Source organism: Xenopus laevis, chromosome 3L (assembly GCF_017654675.1).
Source record: "Xenopus laevis strain J_2021 chromosome 3L, Xenopus_laevis_v10.1, whole genome shotgun sequence".
NCBI lineage: Eukaryota > Metazoa > Chordata > Amphibia > Anura > Pipidae > Xenopus > Xenopus laevis.
The window spans coordinates 1932863-1956849 of NC_054375.1; the positions used below are offsets into that span (position 1 = coordinate 1932863).

Consider the following 23987-nt stretch of genomic DNA (forward strand, 5'->3'; position numbering starts at 1 on the left):
TGCCTTGTGAAATATCTCTGCTACTTAAGGAGCTGTTCCTGCTGAATTGTGCTTAGTACAGGGAATACCTATGTGCCATAGTTTTATGGGATCTCTATGTACAGACTATGAGCAAACTTAGGGGGCTGTTCCTGCTGAATTGTGCTTAGTACAGGGAATACCTATGCTGCCATAGTTTTATGGGATCTCTCTGTACAGACTATGAACAAACTTAGGGGACTGTTCCTGCTGAATTGTGCTTAGTACAGGGAATACCTATGTGCCATAGTTTTATGGGATCTCTCTGTACAGACTATGAGCAAACTTAGGGGCTGTTCCTGCTGAATTGTGCTTAGTACAGGGAATACCTATGTACCATAGTTTTATGGGATCTCTCTGTACAGACTATGAGCAAACTTAGGGACTGTTCCTGCTGAATTGTGCTTAGTACAGGGAATACCTATGCTGCCATAGTTTTATGGGATCTCTCTGTACAGACTATGAGTAAATTTAGGGGGCTGTTGCTGCTGAATTGTGCTTAGTACAGGGAATACCTATGTACCATAGTTTTATGGGATCTCTCTGTACAGACTATGAGCAAACCTAGGGGACTGTTCCTGCTGAATTGTGCTTAGTACAGGGAATACCTATGTACCATAGTTTTATGGGATCTCTCTGTACAGACTATGAGCAAACTTAGGGGGCTGTTCCTGCTGAATTGTGCTTAGTACAGGGAATACCTATGTACCATAGTTTTATGGGATCTCTCTGTACAGACTATGAGCAAACTTAGGGGCTGTTCCTGCTGAATTGTGCTTAGTACAGGGAATACCTATGTACCATAGTTTTATGGGGTCTCACTGTACAGACTATGAGCAAACTTAGGGACTGTTCCTGCTGAATTGTGCTTAGTACAGGGAATACTATAAGCAAGGCTGTTCCTGCCATATTCTGTGTAGATAAACAGTCCCATGTTCTATGCAACACATCACAAGACACAAGAAAGTGATTCTCATCGGACACAGAAATGTCATGGACTTTTAATGGTTAAAGGCAAACCAAAAAAAAAAGTGAAATTGTCTGGAGGAAGAAACCAAGTAAACTCTATACAATACAGAAGTTTCACAGTAGAGAAGCCCCGGCTGCGCTCTCTCATAACAAGGCACTGGCTTGATGTCCCTTGTGGGGTTAAATAATGGGTCTGGTGCAGTGAGTGGCAGTTATAGGGTTAATGTGAGAGGCCAGCTTGGATTCTGGGATTTGAAGTCCCTCCGCTTTCCAAAAATATCTGCCCCACACACACACTAGGGAAAGCAGAGGGATATGAACCTGTCCCCATCATCTGGTTGCATTGTTGTTGCATTGGTGCAAATGTGCAGTTTTGTTAGTAAATGCACCCAAACCGTGGGAACCGGCTGTGATCTCTAGCCCCGCCCCCTCAGTACAGATCCGGGTTATTGGTGCTCAGGAGGACGGGGTAGGCGGTCCCTATATAACGGCCGTGGCGATTGACGACGATCTGCAGTTCGTATTCTTCCAGCCGAACGACTTCTCGGCTCATCTTCTCCTGAGACGCGAGGAAGACGATGGTGTAAAGGGCGAATTCGAATTCCGGGCTGACGCCAATGAAGCTGCTGCCGACGGGTTTCACCATCTCCTTCCAACTGAACTGCAGGTTCAACACCTGATCATCTTCATCCGGCTGCGGGGAAAATAGAGAGGAAAACCCGATTTTATATTATATATATACTGCAATGAGTCTCGTGAGTGTATATATAGAATTCCTGCCATAAAGCAAGGCAGTGCTGCTGAAAAAGCAGTAAACAGAGTATGAAGAAATACATCCCCAGGGAACGCAACTGTTACAAGGGTCGAATTTCGAATTCATGCGAGTTTTATTAAAATCGTTGACTTTTAGTATGTTATAAAGTTGCTAATTCTAAGCAACTTTTCAATTGGTCTTCATTATTTATACTTTTTAAAATAATTGTTTGCTTCTTCTGATTCTTTACAGCTTTTAAATGGGGGGTCACTGACCCCATCTAAAAAGAAATGCTCTGTAAGGCATTTGGGGGCATATTTATCAAGGGTCGAATTTGAAAAACTTCCGAAATTCGAATTCAAAAAGACCCAACCGAAATGAAGTTGAAGTTTTTTTTTTTTTGGCCGAATAGGTCTGTATTCGGCCCAATTCGATTTGTAAGAATCGAAGTAATAGTGCATTCAATCGAATTCGAATCAAAGTTTTTCCCCCCAAAAAACTTTGATTTTTCAAAGTCCACCAATAGACTCTGAATAGGTTCTAGGAGGTCCGTCATAGGCTAAAACAGCAATTTTTAGATGGTGAATGGTCGGAGTCGAATTTTTAAAGAGACAGTACACAATAAATTTAGATATTAGAATTTTTTTCAAATTCAAATCGAATTTGGACTATTCCCTAGTCGAGGTACACAAAAAATAGCTTGAAATTCGAATTTTTTTAATTCGAAAATTCACCTCGACCTTTGATAAATCTTCCCCTTATAGTTATTGCTACTTTTTATTCCTCACCTTTCTATTCAGGCCTCTCCTATTCATATTCCAGTCTCTTATACAAATCAGTGCATGGTTGCTAGGGGAATTTGGACCGTAGCAACCAGATTACTGAAATTGCAAACTGGAGAGCTGCTGAATAAAAAGCTAAATAAGTCAAAAACCACAAATAATAAAAAATGAAGACCAATTGCAAATTGTCTCAGAATATCCCTTTCTTCATCATACCAACAGTTAATTTAAAGGTTTACAACCCCTTTAAATTCGATTGAATTCAAAATTCGATTGGGGGATAATTTAAAAAAAAATATCACATTTGAATTGAATCGAATTTAATTGAATTTGATTCAAATTATACAAAACTCGAATATCAGGAAGGCTACAAACATCACCAAATCATCTCCCATTGACTTCTACAGTAATTTGGCAGCAAATAGTTAAATTCTTAAAGGGCCAGAGTATGAAATCAAGAAAATAGAATTAGAATTTAAAAAAAAAAAAAAAACTCGAATCGCGTTTGGATAAGTCCCTAGTCGAATTTAACCATAAAATAAAAAATGTAATTTTCAATTCAACCCTTAATAAATCTGTAGTGTCTATAGAGAAGTGGGGATTTTGGGGGGCCACTTACCCGACTCTTGTTCTGCCGAGCCACGTATCCTTTATAGTCGATGTTCTTCCTCTTCTCCTGAAGGTAAAACTGGACCCAGTTGTGAAGCCCCATCATCTCCTGCCCTCGCTTCGATTCTCCCACAAACACGTGCTCAAAGCCGCACGAATCGGGTCTGGAAGGCAACGAACGGGTCACAGAACCGGCCAGAACTTTATATCCAGCTGTGATTTTCAGCAATTTCATGGGAAGAGTGATACTCAACAATCCTCTGACAACTCAACTGAGCTGAGAGTTGTAGTTTTGTACAAGTATTGCCAGTTCTTGTCCTAGATTGCCTGGCTATGACTGTGCTACTGACTATGCCGCAGATTTGGGCCCGGGCCCCCGAAAAAGACACTGTCCAGCCTGTGGCTTCAGCTGTGGTAGAGTTACAACTCCCAGCAACCTACATAGTGAGTGCAGTAATCAGATGAATGGGGGTACCTACTTATTCAATGGGGTTCGGGAGTACAGCCGGAACCATATGAAATGGGGGTACCTACTTATTCAATGGGGTTCGGGAGTACAGCTGGAACCAAATGAATGGAGGTACCTACTTATCCAATGGGGCAGGAACCAAATGAATGGGGGTACCTACTTATCCAATGGAGCTGGAACCAAATGAATGGGGGTACCTACTTATCCAATGGGGCTGGAACCAAATGAATGGGGGTACCTACTTATCCAATGGGGCTGGAACCAAATGAATGGGGGTACCTACTTATCCAATGGGGCTGGAACCAAATGAATGGGGGTACCTACTTATCCAATGGGGCTGGAACCAAATTAATGGGGGTACCTACTTATTCAATGGGGTTCGGGAATACAGCTGGAACCAAATGAAATGGGGGTACCTACTTATTCAATGGGGTTCGGGAGTACAGCCGGAACCATATGAAATGGGGGTACCTACTAATTCAATGGGGCTGGAACCAAATGAATGGGGGTACCTACTTATTCAATGGGGTTCGGGAGTACAACCATAACCAAATGAAATGGGGGTACCTATTTATTCAATGGGGTTCGGGAGTACAGCTGTAACCAAATGAAATGGGGGTACCTACTTATTCAATGGGGCTGGAACCAAATGAATGGGGGTACCTACTTATTCAATGGGGTTCGGGAGTACAGCTGGAACCAAATGAAATGGGGGTACCTACTTATTCAATGGGGCTGGAACCAAATGAATGGGGGTACCTACTTATTCAATGGGGTTCGGGAGTACAGCTGGAACCAAATGAAATGGGGGTACCTACTTATTCAATGGGGTTCGGAAGTACAGCTGGAACCAAATGAATAATGGGGGTACCTACTTATTCAATGGGGCTGGAACCAAATGAATGGGGGTACCTACTTATTCAATGGGGTTCGGGAGTACAGCCATAACCAAATGAATGGGGTACCTACTTATCCAATGGGGCTGGAACCAAATGAATGGGGGTACCTACTTATTCAATGGGGTTCGGGAGTACAGCTGGAACCAAATGAATGGGGGTACCTACTTATTCAATGGGGTTCGGGAGTACAGCTGGAACCAAATGAAATGGGGGTACCTACTTATTCAATGGGGTTCGGGAGTACAGCCGTAACCAAATGAAATGGGGGTACCTACTTATTCAATGGGGCTGGAACCAAATGAAATGGGGGTACCTACTTATTCAATGGGGTTCGGGAGTACAGCCATAACCAAATGAATGGGGGTACCTACTTATCCAATGGGGCTGGAACCAAATGAATGGGGGTACCTACTTATTCAATGGGGCTGGAACCAAATGAATGGGGGTACCTACTTATTCAATTGGGTTCGGGAGTACAGCCATAACCAAATGAATGGGGGTACCTACTTATCCAATGGGGCTGGAACCAAATGAATGGGGGTACCTACTTATTCAATGGGGCTGGAACCAAATGAATGGGGGTACCTACTTATTCAATGGGGTTCGGGAGTACAGCCGTAACCAAATGAAATGGGGGTACCTACTTATTCAATGGGGTTCGGGAGTACAGCCGTAACCAAATGAAATGGGGGTACCTACTTATTCAATGGGGTTCGGGAGTACAGCTGGAACCAAATGAAATGGGGGTACCTACTTATTCAATGGGGTTCGGGAGTACAGCCGTAACCAAATGAAATGGGGGTACCTACTTATTCAATGGGGCTGGAACCAAATGAAATGGGGGTACCTACTTATTCAATGGGGTTCGGGAGTACAGCCGTAACCAAATGAAATGGGGGTACCTACTTATTCAATGGGGCTGGAACCAAATGAAATGGGGGTACCTACTTATTCAATGGGGTTCGGGAGTACAGCCATAACCAAATGAATGGGGTACCTACTTATCCAATGGGGCTGGAACCAAATGAATGGGGGTACCTACTTATTCAATTGGGTTCGGGAGTACAGCCATAACCAAATGAATGGGGGTACCTACTTATCCAATGGGGCTGGAACCAAATGAATGGGGGTACCTACTTATTCAATGGGGCTGGAACCAAATGAATGGGGGTACCTACTTATTCAATGGGGTTCGGGAGTACAGCCGTAACCAAATGAAATGGGGGTACCTACTTATTCAATGGGGTTCGGGAGTACAGCTGGAACCAAATGAAATGGGGGTACCTACTTATTCAATGGGGTTCGGGAGTACAGCCGTAACCAAATGAAATGGGGGTACCTACTTATTCAATGGGGCTGGAACCAAATGAAATGGGGGTACCTACTTATTCAATGGGGTTCGGGAACAGCCGTAACCAAATGAAATGGGGTACCTACTTATTCAATGGGGCTGGAACCAAATAAATGGGGTACCTACTTATTCAATGGGGTTCGGGAGTACACCATAACCAAATGAATGGTACCTACTTATCAATGGGCTGGAACCAAATACTACTTATTCAATGGGGTTCGGGAGTACAGCGAACCAAATGAATGGGGGTACCTACTTATTCAATGGGGTTCGGGAGTACAGCTGGAACCAAATGAAATGGGTACCTACTTATTCAATGGGGTTCGGGGAGTACAGCCGTAACCAAATGAAATGGGGGTACCTACTTTATTCAATGGGGCTGGAACCAAATGAAATGGGGGGTACCTACTTATTCAATGGGGTTCGGGAGTACAGCCGTAACCAAATGAAATGGGGGTACCTACTTATCAATGGGGCTGGAACCAAATGAAATGGGGTACCTACTTATCTATGGGGTTCGGAGTACAGCTGGAACCAAATGAAATGGGGTACCTACTTATTCAATGGGGCTGGAACAAATGAAATGGGGTACCTACTTTATTCAATGGGTTCGGAGTACAGCCGTAACCAAATGAAATGGGGTACCTACTTATTCAATGGGCTGAACCAAATAAAGGGGTACCTACTTATTCAATGGGTCGGGAGTACAGCCATAACCAAATGAATGGGGTACCTACTTATCCAATGGCTGGAACCAATGAATGGGGGTACCTACTTATCAATGGGTCGGGTACAGCTGGAACCAAATGAAATGGGGGTACCTACTTATTCAATGGGGTTCGGGGTACAGCCGTAACCAAATGAAATGGGGGTACCTATTATTCAATGGGGGCTGAACCAAATGAAATGGGGTACCTACTTATTCAATGGGGTCGGGAGTACAGCCGTTAACCAAATGAAAATGGGGGTACCTACTTATTCAATGGGGCTGAAACCAAATGAAATTTGGGGGTAACCTACTTATTCTATGGGTTCGGGAGTACAGCTGGAACCAAATGAATGGTGGTACCTACTTATTCCATGGGGCGTGGAACCAAATGAAATCGGGGTACCTACTTATTCAATGGGGTTCGGGAGTACAGCTGTAACCAAATGAAATGGGGTTACCTACTTATTTCAATGGGGCTGGAACCAAATGAAATGGGGGTACCTACTTATCAATGGGGTTCGGGAGTACAGCCATAACCAAATGGAATGGGGGTACCTACTTATCCAATGGGGCTGGAACCAAATGACATGGGGGTACCTACTTATTCAATGGGGTTCGGGAGTACAGCTGGAACCAATGAAATGGGGGTACCCTACTTATTTCAATGGGGTCGGGGAACCAAATGAAATCGGGGTACCTAGCTTCATTCCAATGGGGTTTCGGGTGGTACAGCCATAACCAAATGAAATGGGGTACCTACTTATTCAATGGGGTTCGGGAGTACAGCCGTAACCAAATGAAATGGGGGTACCTACTTATTCAATGGGGTTCGGGAGTACAGCCATAACCAAATAAATGGGGTACCTACTTATCCAATGGTGCTGGAACCAAATGAATGGGGGTACCTACTTATTCAATGGGGTTCGGGAGTACAGCTGGAACCAAATGAAATGGGGGTACCTACTTATTCAATGGGGTTCGGGAGTACAGCCAGAACCAAATGAAATGGGGGTACCTACTTATTCAATGGGGTTCGGGAGTACAGCCATAACCAAATAAATGGGGTACCTACTTATCCAATGGGGCTGGAACCAAATGAATGGGGGTATCTACTTATTCAATGGGGTTCGGGAGTACAGCCATAACCAAATGAATGGGGGTACCTACTTATCCAATGGGGCTGGAACCAAATGAATGGGGGTACCTACTTATTCAATGGGGCTGGAACCAAATGAATGGGGGTACCTACTTATTCAATGGGGTTCGGGAGTACAGCTGGAACCAAATGAAATGGGGGTACCTACTTATTCAATGGGGTTCGGGAGTATAGCTGGAACCAAATGAAATGGGGGTACCTACTTATTCAATGGGGTTCGGGAGTACAGCCGTAACCAAATAAAATGGGGGTACCTATTTATTCAATGGGGCTGGAACCAAATAAAATGGGGGTACCTACTTATTCAATGGGGTTCGGGAGTACAGCCATAACCAAATGAATGGGGTACCTACTTATCCAATGGGGCTGGAACCAAATGAATGGGGGTACCTACTTATTCAATGGGGTTCGGGACGACAGCCGTAACCAAATGAATGGGGGTACCTACTTATCCAATGGGGGGGCTGGAACCAAATGAATGGGGGTACCTACTTATTCAATGGGGCTGGAACCAAATGAATGGGGGTACCTACTTATTCAATGGGGTTTGGGAGTACAGCTGGAACCAAATGAAATGGGGGTACCTACTTATTCAATGGGGTTCGGGAGTACAGCCGTTACCAAATAAAATGGGGGTACCTATTTATTCAATGGGGCTGGAACCAAATAAAATGGGGGTACCTACTTATTCAATGGGGTTCGGGAGTACAGCCGTAACCAAATAAATAATGGGGGTACCTACTTATTCAATGGGGTTCGGGAGTACAGCCGTAACCAAATGAATAATGGGGGTACCTACCTGCTCCCTGGGGCCCGTGAGTACAGCTGGAACCAGATGTTGTACAGTTGGACCTTGAAGTCATTCCGGGTGGGTTTGGCTTGGTTCTTCCTCACCAGGTAGTCATGTGCCATCTGTGTGGGGGGGGGGGCACAGAGAGAGACACCGGGAGTGATTGGGGCTTTGCCCAAGGACTAATGGGGGGCTGTACCCCTATCCTCTCACCTTCATCACTTTGGTTTCCAGAATGGCGTCCAGGAAGTTGTTGTTTTCAGCGATTTCCTCCGGAGTCACAACCTCGGCCACCCCCGTGTCCATCTCATAATTGTCCAGCAGGGAAATGAAGGCTGCGGGGAGCGAGGAACATGATTGGTTACAGTGTGTATGGCACCCGCCCCCTGCACAACACTGGCACTGCCCATCAGTCAGGGGCAATAGGAGACCAATGGGCAGCTGTGAAGGGGAACTAAAACTAAGATTTACTTGCAAACGTCTTCCTGCTCTTCAGCTTCTCCTCATCGACGAACTGGAAGAGCGGGAACGAGGCGCTGTCCTTGGCCTGGTTGGAACCGGCGGGTACGTACCCTGCTTTACCCTAAATGGAATTATATTTATATATATTATATATAGAGAGACTAGAACTACTACTGAGGGACTTTACAGCACAGTTAATACAATACTGACCTACAGTCACCAATGATACTGACCAAGAAACCAGCAGAACTGGCCACTTACCTGCAAGGAGATCCGATAATCCTTCCCGGACTTCATCCGGTTCTGATCTGCGTCCCACAGCTCATTAAACAGCTTGGAGAGTTCATGGTTCAGCTGCCCCCTGAAATACAGAGACCCCCAGAGGCATCAAGGTTTGAAGGGGAAGAGAAATTCAAGGGGAACTTAACTACTAAAAATCAGTGTTTTGCATAAGCAACTTCCTAATAGCCATTCATTCCTCATTGTGTCTGTCCCTTTCTCTTCTCTGCACTGCTGCTTCTGACTCCTGATACAACTTCCCAATATCCATTCATTCCTCATTCTCACTGGGTTTATAGTTCTGTGTAACTGTCATTGTGTCTGTCCCTTTCTCTTCTCTGCACTGCTGCTTCTGACTCCTGATACAACTTCCCAATATCCATTCATTCCTCATTCTCACTGGGTTTATAGTTCTGTGTAACTGTCATTGTGTCTGTCCCTTTCTCTGCACTGCTGCTTCTGACTCCTGATACAACTTCCCAATATCCATTCATTCCTCATTCTCACTGGGTTTATAGTTCTGTGTAACTGTCATTGTGTCTGTCCCTTTCTCTTCTCTGCACTGCTGCCCCTGACTCCTGATACAACTTCCCAATATCCATTCATTCCTCATTCTCACTGGGTTTATAGTTCTGTGTAACTGTCATTGTGTCTGTCCCTTTCTCTGCACTGCTGCTTCTGACTCCTGATACAACTTCCCAATATCCATTCATTCCTCATTCTCACTGGGTTTATAGTTCTGTGTAACTGTCATTGTGTCTGTCCCTTTCTCTTCTCTGCACTGCTGCTTCTGACTCCTGATACAACTTCCCAATATCCATTCATTCCTCATTCTCACTGGGTTTATAGTTCTGTGTAACTGTCATTGTGTCTGTCCCTTTCTCTGCACTGCTGCTTCTGACTCCTGATACAACTTCCCAATATCCATTCATTCCTCATTCTCACTGGGTTTATAGTTCTGTGTAACTGTCATTGTGTCTGTCCCTTTCTCTTCTCTGCACTGCTGCTTCTGACTCCTGATACAACTTCCCAATATCCATTCATTCCTCATTCTCACTGGGTTTATAGTTCTGTGTAACTGTCATTGTGTCTGTCCCTTTCTCTTCTCTGCACTGCTGCTTCTGACTCCTGATACAACTTCCCAATATCCATTCATTCCTCATTCTCACTGGGTTTATAGTTCTGTGTAACTGTCATTGTGTCTGTCCCTTTCTCTGCACTGCTGCTTCTGACTCCTGATACAACTTCCCAATATCCATTCATTCCTCATTCTCACTGGGTTTATAGTTCTGTGTAACTGTCATTGTGTCTGTCCCTTTCTCTTCTCTGCACTGCTGCTTCTGACTCCTGATACAACTTCCCAATATCCATTCATTCCTCATTCTCACTGGGTTTATAGTTCTGTGTAACTGTCATTGTGTCTGTCCCTTTCTCTGCACTGCTGCTTCTGACTCCTGATACAACTTCCCAATATCCATTCATTCCTCATTCTCACTGGGTTTATAGTTCTGTGTAACTGTCATTGTGTCTGTCCCTTTCTCTTCTCTGCACTGCTGCTTCTGACTCCTGATACAACTTCCCAATATCCATTCATTCCTCATTCTCACTGGGTTTATAGTTCTGTGTAACTGTCATTGTGTCTGTCCCTTTCTCTGCACTGCTGCTTCTGACTCCTGATACAACTTCCCAATATCCATTCATTCCTCATTCTCACTGGGTTTATAGTTCTGTGTAACTGTCATTGTGTCTGTCCCTTTCTCTGCACTGCTGCCTCTGACTCCTGATACAACTTCCCAATATCCATTCATTCCTCATTCTCACTGGGTTTATAGTTCTGTGTAACTGTCATTGTGTCTGTCCCTTTCTCTTCTCTGCACTGCTGCCTCTGACTCCTGATACAACTTCCCAATATCCATTCATTCCTCATTCTCACTGGGTTTATAGTTCTGTGTAACTGTCATTGTGTCTGTCCCTTTCTCTTCTCTGCACTGCTGCTTCTGACTCCTGATACAACTTCCCAATATCCATTCATTCCTCATTCTCACTGGCTTTATAGTTCTGTGTAACTGTCATTGTGTCTGTCCCTTTCTCTTCTCTGCACTGCTGCTTCTGACTCCTGATACAACTTCCCAATATCCATTCATTCCTCATTCTCACTGGGTTTATAGTTCTGTGTAACTGTCATTGTGTCTGTCCCTTTCTCTGCACTGCTGCTTCTGACTCCTGATACAACTTCCCAATATCCATTCATTCCTCATTCTCACTGGGTTTATAGTTCTGTGTAACTGTCATTGTGTCTGTCCCTTTCTCTGCACTGCTGCTTCTGACTCCTGATACAACTTCCCAATATCCATTCATTCCTCATTCTCACTGGGTTTATAGTTCTGTGTAACTGTCATTGTGTCTGTCCCTTTCTCTGCACTGCTGCCTCTGACTCCTTATTAGACGGGTCCGTCAGTGCCGCAGCAGAACACAAATAGTCGACAGAGTCGGATCACGTGAGTAGACAGAACAAGGAGGGAACTGATAACAACAGTCTGTAACAAGTGAAAGCCACAAAGTGTCGCAGTCAGTGCCAGCAGTGCATTGGGCGTGGGGGGTAGAGACAAAAGCTTCACACAAACTGCTGTTTTCTCACCAGGCCGGATCTACTGTAAACACAGGTTCTGTCTGAGCCAGAATGTTCCGACCCGGTACAGACAAACCGGTTTGTTCTTCCTGCACCAGAACCTTCCCGTCTCCTACAGATTAGAGGCTGGGAGACCCCAATAATCACCCAGAGTCCCACCCAAGCAGCTGTTCTTCCACTTATTTCACCAGAGGAGGGAGATGTTTCATTGAAGTAGTATGGCAGCTCCCACAATGAATATCTACCAATGTCTATCCACCCCATTTGTTACTGAACAGAATAAAGGGGAACTCGGCTCATTATTCCAGACTTCTCATTTACAAGGAGCTCATTTATAAACACTGTGCAAATTTGCACCTGGGCAGTAACCCATAGCAACCAATCAGTAATTAGCTTTTTTCAGCCAGCTGCAGACTGAGCTCTGAAAGCAATCGCCTGATTGGTTGCCATGGGTTACTGCCCAGGTGCAAATTTGCCCAGTGTTTATAAATGAGCCCCAGTCCTTTATAGAATCCCGTTGTTTCAATCGGGACATAAAACAGTTAGTTGCAGATTTCTGTACAAATATATGAAAAGACGGGGTATTTGGAATGGCCGTATTTTCTAAAGAAGGGACCCCACAATTGGGCGGGGCACATGCAGTCGGTTAAATACCCCGGGGCCCAGATTTGCTAAATCAATTTTATGTATTTAGGGAAAACTTTTAATGACAGTTTAGTCCAAGCCACTGAATTAAGGGAAGGTCTAGGACATCAGTCATTGGATCCTGATCCCCCCCCCCGCACCCATTAAATAGTTGTCAAACCAGTTTTTAAAAGGCAAGAAAATAGCTCCGGGCTGAGAGTTGTATATGGGATAGAGAGTGTGGAATGTTCCTCCCACGGGGGGAGACGGGACCCTGATCATCTTACAATTAACCCCAATGGAAGGTGCCGCCTATTGAATATACAGGGGGTGCAACTGCCAGTTGGGCCAGAGTCTGAGCTGCACCAACTACACCTGATATGGAGGGGGGTCTGGAAAGCCAGAAATACAAGGGGGGCTCTAGGGCACCCTAATTGTAATGATAGTGAGTAAGACATGCCCCCGACACCCCAATCCAGAATGAAGAACCTGCAGGACCCCCACGTTGGCCCCAAGGTCCAACTGATTATTAACAGAATGATCATCACCTTGTGCCTCCTGCGCTGATCTCTTTCTGATCCCTGCAGCTCAATATACAACTAGAATACACAGGAGCATCCTGTACATTAGATCCTTATAAACGGCGACTAGTGATGTCATCAGTTATAAACGGTGACTGTTGAGGTCTTTCTGTCACATGACTCACTTGTAATAAATAATATTATAATAAATAAAGTTCCCCCAGTTGCAAAATATGAGGATATTAGAAGTCACCTTGGCTAATCCTTTTATATGGTCATGTAACTCCTCTGTGACTTATAATATCCTTATAATTTACAATAGGGGGTACTTTATTCACTATAAACTGCCAACTGCCACCCACTCCCTGACCCCTTCATTAAAGCGGAAATGCACCTGCACATAACAAGGTGGGACTCCTCCGTTCACTTATTCCAAATGGGATCCCGATAACCTTGTACCAAGCCAAAGAGGTCTCTTCCATCAATGGGGGGAAGTTCCCCTTTAAATTAACTGTTAGTATGATGTAGAGAGGGATATTCTGAGACAATTTGCAATTGGTTTTCATTTTTTATTATTTGTGGTTTTTGAGTTATTTAGCTTTTTATTCAGCAGCTCTGCAGTTTGCAATTTCAGACGTCTGGTTGCTAGGGTCCAAATTCCCCTAGCAACCACACATTGATTTGAATAAGAGACTGGAATATGAATAGGAGAGGCAATAAAATAAAATAGCAATATATTTGTAGCCTCACAGAGCATTTGTTTTTTTAGATGGGGTCAGTGACCCCCATTTGAAAGTCAGAAGAAAAAGTAAAATATATAAATAATGAAGACCAATTGCAATATTACTAAGAATTGGACATTAAATAACCTACTAAACGTTATGGCAAAGGTGAAGCAGCTGTAAATTCAGGTATGTCTCTCACTCACACTCACACTCACACCGATCACGTGCCCAGTCCCACCTGTTACTCGCCATGGCTCCTGCCCGTCACTCTCTGCTCCCAGTTCCCCAATCACCTGCTCTAATAGCGCTAGACAGCTAAATGTCCCACGTCACCGCGGAGCAGCCAATCAGAGCCAGCGGGAAGGGAGGAGTCCTGCCACACCCCCGCCTCTTAATTTGCGCTACTGAAACACTTCGTGCGCGTTTGTTTGTGTCTTACGCCGAGTCACAGCAGGAGGATTGGGAGGGGCCGGTGAGAACTGAACAGTGATTGGCAGCACAGGAATTGGGAGGGGTCGTCTGTCGGTTGCAGCTATAATGCGATTGGCCGAACTGGAGAAGGGGGCGGGCAGAAGATTTTAGATTACGCGGGATTGGTCCATGGGCGGGCATATAAAGAGTACGACGCCGCGATTGGGCGCGTTAGAAAAGAGGGAGGATCCTGTGGAAAGGGGGGTGGTGCGTCGATTTGACGGCAAGGGTGGGCGTGGCTGTGCTGTAGAGAGTCTGCTCGGAGACCTTCTGTGAGTTCCTGTCCGTCTGACTGACCTGTAATATGGGGGCCCAGCTAAGTACGGTAAGTAGCTCTCCACCCTAGCAACCCTCGGACCCGCCTCCTTATTGTACTTACTGCACCCCTCCCCCTGCCTGGCACTTGGAACTGACCCAACTCTCTCCTGAATACTGGGCCTGGCACCGACATATCCCTCACTTCCTGTCACTGGGCGGAACTGGCACGTACCATTCAACCATGAGGGGGGGTTCAGCTGCCCCAGAAACCCCACTGTCCCCCCCTATACTCCTCCTGCACCCCCAAACCTTGGGATAATGATCTGTATCTCACACATATATTGATATTGTACATCAGTCAGGAACCCCACTGTCCCTCTATACTCCTGCACCCCCAAACCTTGGTATAATGATCTGTATCTCTCACATATATTGATATTGTACATCAGTCAGGAACCCCACTGTCCCTCTATACTCCTGCACCCCCAAACCTTGGGATAATGATCTGTATCTCACACATATATTGATATTGTACATCAGTCAGGAACCCCACTGTCCCTCTATACTCCTGCACCCCCAAACCTTGGGATAATGATCTGTATCTCACACATATATTGATATTGTACATCAGTCAGGAACCCCACTGTCCCCTCTATACTCCTGCACCCCCAAACCTTGGGATAATGATCTGTATCTCACACATATATTGATATTGTACATCAGTCAGGAACCCCACTGTCCCTCTATACTCCTGCACCCCCAAACCTTGGGATAATGATCTGTATCTCACACATATATTGATATTGTACATCAGTCAGGAACCCCACTGTCCCTCTATACTCCTGCACCCCCAAACCTTGGGATAATGATCTGTATCTCACACATATATTGATATTGTACATCAGTCAGGAACCCCACTGAGCCAAAGATCACCGGTCACATGGGGGGGAACAAAGAACGGGGATCAAATGTCAAAGTGGGTTTGTTTAGGGTTAAAAATAAAAATAGTCCTTCATACTGATGCCCTTTTTCAGCCTGACCTTCCTTTCCTATAACTCTCCAGTTTGCCGCTTCCTATCTTGTCGCTAGACTTATTTCCCCTAGCAACCGGACAAACGGAATAGAATGATGCCGGATCAAATATTAACATTTAAAAATCTGATCCCAACTGCAGGTTGGGCATCGACAGAAGCGGAATATTAAAAAAAAATAAATAAATAAATAAATAAAAAAAAAGATACTAAAGGGTTAATTTAAAGGAAAACCCATATTTGTACAGTATTAAATAATCCAGTGATTGTGTAGGTAAGTGCTTTGTGTTTCTTTGCAGGTGTCCAGGATCCTCACCTCCCCGTTTTGGTTTATCTTCAGCATTTTCCAGAGATTCTTCGGGAAGCCGCGTCCTGCCATCACCTTAGAGAGCCCCGATATCAAATATGCGCTGAGGCTGATCGATAGAGAGGTAAGTGGCCGATCCCTTTCAGGAGCTTCCTGTCCGTACGAGCACAATCCAAACAAACCTACTCTGTATAAGGAGCTTCTTATCTGAAAGCCTAACAGAAGCTGCAGCTCGGAGAAGGGAGGGGTTTGTTTATACAGAGGCTTCTATTATTCCCACCCTGGAACAATGAAAAAATAAAAAATATTTTTTTCCCCCAACACTGCTGTAGTAAACATTACTACTAGTATTCAGGCAGAAATCCCACTATTATGGAGACCCTATAAAGAAACTGCACGCTGAGTACTGCTGATTGGCTAAAAGTACCGTTGCTCACTTCCTGATTAACTTCCCCTTTTATAGTGTGACATCTTGATTGTAGGTACATGGTTTTATCAGCAACACGGACTCTTTGCTTGTGGGAGGCTCCTCAAATATCAATTTTGTGGCAACATTTAGTCACATTCACATCACAAGGCAAATTTCATCAGCTGGAACAATGCCGAGATTTAATGCAGGAACTTTTATTGGAGGAAATATAGGGGAGTACAGCCAAGATTTCCCTCTGGGTTGTGCTAAATTAGAGGCATAGGTTAGTGATATTTCTTTCTGTTTAGGCTACTTAGGGGCTGTTCCTGCTGAATTGTGCTTAGTACAGGGAATACCTATGTACCATAGTTTTATGGGATCTCTCTGTACAGACTATGAGCAAACTTAGGACTGTTCCTGCTGAATTGTGCTTAGTACAGGGAATTCCTATGCTGCCATAGTTTTATGGGATCTCTCTGTACAGACTATGAGCAAACTTAGGGACTGTTCCTGCTGAATTGTGCTTAGTACAGGGAATACCTATGTACCATAGTTTTATGGGATCTCTCTGTACAGACTATGAGCAAACTTAGGGGCTGTTCCTGCTGAATTGTGCTTAGTACAGGGAATACCTATGCTGCCATAGTTTTATGGGATCTCTCTGTACAGACTATGAGCAAACTTAGGGACTGTTCCTGCTGAATTGTGCTTAGTACAGGGGAATACCTATGCTGCCATAGTTTTATGGGATCTCTCTGTACAGACTATGAGCAAACTTAGGGGACTGTTCCTGCTGAATTGTGCTTAGTACAGGGGAATACAATATAATATAAAATGAAACAGTCTCTTTACAGTGGAACTATTACTGTGAATAAAGTTCTTTCTCTGCGGGTTGGTTAGTTCTACACTGTCACTAATGCAGAACAGACAAACAGTCAGTTTCACAAGTGACTCCCTAGGGATCTCACACTCCCCTTACCCAGCATTCCTCTGGTATTTATAGCCCATTGCAAAGACCTAATTAAATATCTGCTTTAAAGCCATACTGCCATAAATTACTCAGTGGTTTAATTCTAACGTGAGCAATGGGAAAAGCCACGAGTAGCCTGATACTCTACATCCCCCATAGTGACCCACCTCTCCCCTGTCCCCACGTACTCGTTGTGTAGGAACCAGTAGTAGATCTCTGTATAACGTCTCTGCCCACTCTTGTATTTCAGGAGATCAGCCATGACACCAGGAGGTTCCGGTTTGCTCTCCCCTCCCCCGAGCATGTCCTCGGCCTCCCCATTGGTGAGTAAGAATTAACTGTGTTATTCCCTGGAGTCTTTTCTCGTCTATCAGAAGCCTCGCCAGGCTGCAGTGTTGTAATTGTAAACGTGAGTCTTTTATATAAAAATCCTTCTGATTTTAGTTCATATTGTCTCGTTTTATCTCCAGGGCAGCATATTTACCTCTCGGCGAGAGTGGACGGCAATCTGGTGGTCAGACCCTACACCCCAGTTTCCAGCGATGATAATAAAGGTTATGTTGACCTTGTTGTGAAGGTGAGGTTGGGCTTTCTAACTTCCCTGTAAGTAGAGGGATATCAGACTTGGTGCTGAGGATGCTGGGAGCTGTAGTTGAGGAGCCTATGGGTTGGCATCCCTGGATTAAGTGCCCATATTGGTGCTAATGCTGCACATATTACCCTTTTTGTTGCCATAGTTACAATTAATAACAGTCTGTGTTTTATGTATTATAGAGAGTATGTATTTGCTCAACTTACCCAGCAGCCTCTCTGTGACCTTCCCATGTTTCCCAGAGTTACAGATCACTTTCATATATGTGTTGCTTTCCCTTTCCATACTCTCTTCAGATCTACTTTAAAAACGTCCACCCCAAATTCCCAGAAGGTGGAAAAATGTCCCAGTATCTGGACTCCCTGAGGAAAGACGAAACCATTGATTTCCGAGGACCAAGCGGCCTTCTCGTGTACAGTGGCAAAGGTTTGTTCTACAGATAGCTAGAATCTCAGCTGCCATAAAGCAGGACAGGACTGCTGCTTACAATGGGGATCAGATAGGATCTGTGCAGCCACTGGGACAGAATGTTCTGTTATACAGATAGCTAGAATCTCAGCTGCCATAAAGCAGGACAGGACTGCTGCTTACAATGGGGATCAGATAGGATCTGTGCAGCCACTGGGACAGAATGTTCTGTTATACAGATAGCTAGAATCTCAGCTGCCATAAAGCAGGACAGGACTGCTGCTTACAATGGGGATCAGATAGGATCTGTGCAGCCACTGGGACAGAATGTTCTGTTATACAGATAGCTAGAATCTCAGCTGCCATAAAGCAGGACAGGACTGCTGCTTACAATGGGGATCAGATAGGATCTGTGCAGCCACTGGGACAGAATGTTCTGTTATACAGATAGCTAGAATCTCAGCTGCCATAAAGCAGGACAGGACTGCTGCTTACAATGGGGATCAGATAGGATCTGTGCAGCCACTGGGACAGAATGTTCTGTTATACAGATAGCTAGAATCTCAGCTGCCATAAAGCACGACAGGACTGCTGCTTACAATGGGGATCAGATAGGATCTGTGCAGCCACTGGGACAGAATGTTCTGTTATACAGATAGCTAGAATCTCAGCTGCCATAAAGCACGACAGGACTGCTGCTTACAATGGGGATCAGATAGGATCTGTGCAGCCACTGGGACAGAATGTTCTGTTATACAGATAGCTAGAATCTCAGCTGCCATAAAGCACGACAGGACTGCTGCTTACAATGGGGATCAGATAGGATCTGTGCAGCCACTGGGACAGAATGTTCTGTTATACAGATAGCTAGAATCTCAGCTGCCATAAAGCAGGACAGGACTGCTGCTTACAATGGGGATCAGATAGGATAACACTGGATGTGCAGTAAAACAGAGCTGGTTCTGTAGAGGCAATTAATGCCGCTGCCTGTACTGGTATTCACATCTGGTGCCAAGCTCAATACTGGGGGAGGAGTGAGTCACATGTTGGAGTTTTTGGCTCTAAATGAACTAGTCGTGAGTTGGATTCATAGTCCCAGATTAGCAGCACAAGGATGAGTGAGTCAGCGGTCAGACTCGCGGTGATGCTGTCTTGCTCCTACTCCTGTACTGTATAAAGCTGGGGGTGACACTTGTACCCCATGTATTTATTGAGTGTCTGTGGGTTCCAGGGACCTTCCAGATCCGCCCAGACAAGAAGTCCCCCCCGGTCCCCAAAAAAGCAAATCACCTGGGAATGATCGCTGGTGGGACAGGTGAGTGCAGAATATTAACCCTTTCCTCTCTCTGTATAATGTGCATCTCTGGTGCTCACTGTCTCCCCCTGCTGCTTCCCCCAGGGATCACCCCAATGCTGCAGCTCATTCGAGCCATCCTAAAGGACAAGGAGGATAAAACCATCTGCTACTTGCTCTTTGCCAACCAGGTGTGTTCCATTTATTTGGTCCGGGACTTATGGGATCCGGAAATATAAAACCATTCATGTGGGATCTATTTACCATAGAATACTTAGGGTGGGCCCTTGTTACCATTTAATCCAATTGAGTGTATAGGGATCTGGGAATCCAGTGCCTGAAACTTTATCCTGGATTTGTAAAAGGGGTTGTTCACCTTTAAATTAACTGTTAGAATGATGTAGAGAGGGATATTCTGAGACCACTTGCAATTAGTTTTCATTTTTTATTATTTGTGGTTTTTGAGTTATTTAGCTTTTTATTCAGCAGTTTGCAATTGCACTCTGGTTGCTAGGATCCAAATTCCCCTAGCAACCATGCATTGATTTGAACAAGAGACTGGAATATGAATAGGAGAGGTCTGAATAGAGAGAGGAGTAATAAAAAGTAACAATAACAATACATTTGTAGCCTTACAGAGCATTTGTTTTATAGATGGGGTCAGTGACCCCCATTTGAAAGCTGGAAAGAGTCAGAAGAAGAAGACAAATAATGAAAAACATTATACAGATAAATAAATAATGAAGACCAATTGAAAAGTTGCTTGAATTTGCCATTCTATAACATACTAAAAGTTTTAAGTTAAAAGTGAACCTCCCCTTTAAAGGGGTGGTTCACCTTTAAATTAACTGTTAGTATGATGTAGAGAGGGATATTCTGAGACCATTTGCAATTGGTTTTTATTTGTGGTTTTTGACTTATTTAGCTTTTTATCCAGCAGCTTAATTTCAGCCATCTGGTTGCTAGGATCCAAATTCCCCTAGCAACCATGCACTGATTTAAATAAGAGACTGGAATATGAATAGGAGAGGCCTGAATAGAAAGGTGAGGAATAAAAAGTAACAATACATTTGTAGCCTTACAGAGCATTTGTTTTATAGATGGGGTCAGTGACCCCCAATGGAAATCTGGAAAGTGTCAGCAGGACACTATAAAAAAAATATAAAAAATAAATACATAGACTTGACCATTGTAGAACATACTAAAATTTCAGTTAAAGGTGCAGCACCTCTTTAAGGGATCTGGGCATCAGATAACAGGGGGTTGTTTATGTTACTGTGATGTTATATCTGAATGTGACCAATAGGGGGAGCTGGAGGAGTAGGAAAGAAATGAAACTGTGGATAGAAGTCAGACCTTGGTTCTCCAATGTGAGGTGCCCATGAGGCTGCTGTTGCTAAACTACAATTCCCAGAATCCCCTCTGTGTATCTGTTAACAATGGTTCTGGTTTAATTTTACTCACATCCCATAATGCCCTCCTGCAGACGGAGAAAGACATCCTGCTCCGCTCAGAACTGGAGGAGATCCGCGCCAACCACCCGTCCCGCTTCAAACTGTGGTACACGCTAGACAGAGCCCCTGAAGGTAAGTCTTGGGCCCCGGGGCCCGTTTCACCTCGCTGGGTGGTTATTGTTGTGGTGTGTAATCTTGGGTTGTTCACCTTTAAATTAACTCTTAGTATGACGTAGAGAGGGATATTCTGAGACCATTTGCAATTGGTTTTCATTTTTTATTATTTCTGGTTTTTGACTTCTTTAACTTTTTTATTCAGCAGTTCTGGTTGCTAGGGTCCTAGTTACCTTAGCAACCTTGAGTAAGAGACTGGAATATGAATAGGAGAGGCCTGATGAGCAATAAAAAAGTAGCAATAACAATACATTTGTAGCCTTACAGATCTTTTTTTTTTTTTTTTTTTTTTACATGGGGTCAGTGACCCCCATTGGAAAGTGTCAGAAGAAGGGAAATAATTAAAATAATTATTAAAAAAAAAATACTAATAATGAAGACCAATTGAAAAGTTCTAGAACACACTAAAAGTTAATGTGAAGGTTCAGTCCAACACATCGGGGTGCCGGATTTAGAGTTTTGGGGGGCAACTGTTGATGTGAAATATTCCTTTGTGCCCCCCCTGCAGATTGGGACTACAGCCAGGGCTTTGTCAATGAAGACATGATCAGCTCCTTTATGCCTCCCCCCGGGGACGATGTCCTGATCCTGATGTGCGGCCCCCCTCCCATGGTCCAATATGCAATCAACCCCAGCCTGGACAAGCTGTCGTACCCCCAGGACAGGAGATTCGCCTACTAGAGGCCCGCCCCCTCCCGCAAGTCCCGCCCTTCGCTTTTATCGGCACTTCATAGGAAAGGGGCGACGGTGGAGCGGCCGGGAGTCTTTTTTTTTTTTTTTTTTTTTTTTGTTCAATGATTTGGTTTAACTTGCCCTTAGCTGGGATGGGAATTCGTCGTCACACAAAATAACTTCTACAGATGGAGCCAACCTTGTTGAGGCACCTTATACACCTGCCTATAAATATCCTATGGGGTGTGTGTGAAAGATGCATCAACAAGGTTACCTCCACCTGTAAGCCCCGCCCCCTGCAGCAGACAAGTGCTACGTTCCCTAATATAGAGTAATGTCAGCCTTTCTAACTGTCAGACGGACGTTACTCTTTTATAATCGTCATCGCGAGGAGCTGAGCACATGCAGCATCCTGATTGGCAGATCCTTCATCGTAGATCGCAATAGAATCGGCCAATGCATTTGTGACCACTAGGGGGTGCTCTTACACGAGAGGCATCTTTTCACTGAGCTGACATTTATTGCCTGAAACTGACAGTTGTGCTGCGATTATGGGAAGAGTTGTTTGGCTTGTACGACACTAAAGCTGCCAGGTAATGCTTGAGAGTTATTATTATTATTATTTTTATTATTATTAATAATAAGGCTTTCCCTAGCCATATAAAGGCTGTAAACTCTATCCCTGAAGTTGGTCAGACTCACTTTCTGTTTTAAGCTGCACTTATTGCTCATATTCCTTGTTGCTTCGAACTGCCTAGCGTCCGGGGGTACTGGCAGGGGTCCCCTTAACTTCTATTGTAGGGAAATACGTTTGTAAGTCACCGGGGAATACAGTCTGGGCTGCTGCTGCCCCTTTAAGGTCTAAGTGAGCCTGCCCAGCTTGGTAGATAGAACTCAATGCTATTTGTGTGTTTTGCAGTTTGCTTTAAAAACATGAATATTTTTGTTGAGATTTAAGGGTTTTTTTTGGCGGCTGTACCGTAACCCATGCCGTTGGCAAATGTAAAGCGCTAGCTCTGCTGCCGAGTTTGTATATAAGGCGAGTTGGTCACTTTAAGTGCAGAGATTTGTGTGTTAAAGAGACTCTTGTACTCTCTGTAGTGCAGTCATTGTATTGGTTGAACGCATGCTCCGCCCACAGGAGAAGACTGTACCTTGTGCACCCCCTAGTATTGATTGGGGAAGTAATGTGGGTCTGTCCATATGTATGAAAAGAAAACGTCAGAGAGGGGGCGGTGCAGGCAGGTCATGGATTCTGTATGATATATATGTCAGTTTAGCTACTCATAACCTGCTTATTTGTGTGTACAGCATGCCCCGCCCCTGAGGAGCTGACTTGCAGTCCCTGCCCCTGAGGGATCACCCAGTAATTCAGTTCATTGGTTTTTCCCCTAGAAATCCTGGAGAGGATCTTCTAAAGCCACTATTTCCAGCCAGTTACCCTAGGCCAGGGGTGAACATTTCTGCCCCCCAACAGTGTGTTTTAGGGAGATCCCTTTACTGGTAATTGGGGTACGGTCATTCAGACAGATGCACCTGTGCCCCAAAAATGAACCCACCAGTGATAGGAAGGAAGACCTCTATAACCCACACACCCTGCTTTTGGGGGTCCTGTGGCCCTAAGATTTGTTTTGGGGGGAGTCACCAACACTGAAGTATATTTGCACTAAATTTAAATGATTTAAGGACGGACTTTAAATTGAAACGTTGGATTGTAAGCTCCTCTGGGGCAGGGACTGAGGGGAAGGAGTAACACGTAGGTGCTGTGTGAGTGAAGGAGAATCAGTTTGGGTGCAATTAATAACAGGCGCCATCGTAGAAGAAGTTTAAACCTCCATTTGGGGCCACTGATTCTTTGTTAGGGCCCCCTGACACTTATCCGAATGTGGGTGCAAGAGACTCCCCCCCCCCGTCCGATGTATGTGCAACGTGTATTTGACCACGCCGGGCCCTAGGGAGAGTGAGTTCTGTATTTGCCTTCCGGGGGATGCCAAGTGCCTTTTGTATATCAGCCGAAATCTTATCTTGTATTGTGCTTGTGCCCTGCGCCCCACCCACCCGACACAGAGGGGCGTGTCATATTTACCAAAGAGTAACCTGAGTGTAACCATTACATATTAAATATGAATTTGCTTTTGGCTTTCTGGTCTCTATTTGGGGGGGAGATCTCTCACAACTGTCAGCGGTCTGTCTCTCTACAG

General features: G+C 44.6%; 2 protein-coding genes across 2 annotated transcripts; one reads left to right on the forward strand and one right to left on the reverse strand.

The window, feature by feature from the left end:
• Window positions 1–985: 985 nt before the first annotated feature.
• On the reverse strand, window positions 986–14132 carry endoul.L (endonuclease, poly(U) specific like L homeolog). The gene is made up of 7 exons (XM_018250764.2): window positions 13985–14132; window positions 9230–9329; window positions 8978–9089; window positions 8720–8841; window positions 8516–8628; window positions 3143–3296; window positions 986–1681 (listed from the first exon to the last, which is right to left on the reverse strand). Exons 1-7 carry the CDS (start codon window positions 13996–13998, stop codon window positions 1418–1420), a joined length of 879 nt encoding a protein of 292 aa, XP_018106253.1. The 5' UTR covers window positions 13999–14132; the 3' UTR covers window positions 986–1417.
• Window positions 14133–14454: 322 nt separating this feature from the next.
• cyb5r3.L (cytochrome b5 reductase 3 L homeolog) lies at window positions 14455–23926 on the forward strand. Its single transcript, NM_001087008.1, is given in 9 exon segments — window positions 14455–14542; window positions 15806–15937; window positions 17443–17515; window positions 17663–17769; window positions 18081–18210; window positions 19424–19507; window positions 19592–19677; window positions 20973–21072; window positions 21623–23926. Coding segments are annotated over 9 exon segments (906 nt in total). The 5' UTR covers window positions 14455–14521; the 3' UTR covers window positions 21796–23926.
• The last annotated feature ends 61 nt before the right edge of the window (window positions 23927–23987 follow it).

Coding starts and splice junctions, on each gene's coding strand:
- endoul.L (XM_018250764.2), bottom strand. Junction 9,090..9,229: donor ATTATCGGATCTCCTTGCAG/GTAAGTGGCCAG, acceptor AATTCCATTTAG/GGTAAAGCAGGGTACGTACC. Junction 8,629..8,719: donor TGGAAACCAAAGTGATGAAG/GTGAGAGGATAG, acceptor CCCCCCACACAG/ATGGCACATGACTACCTGGT.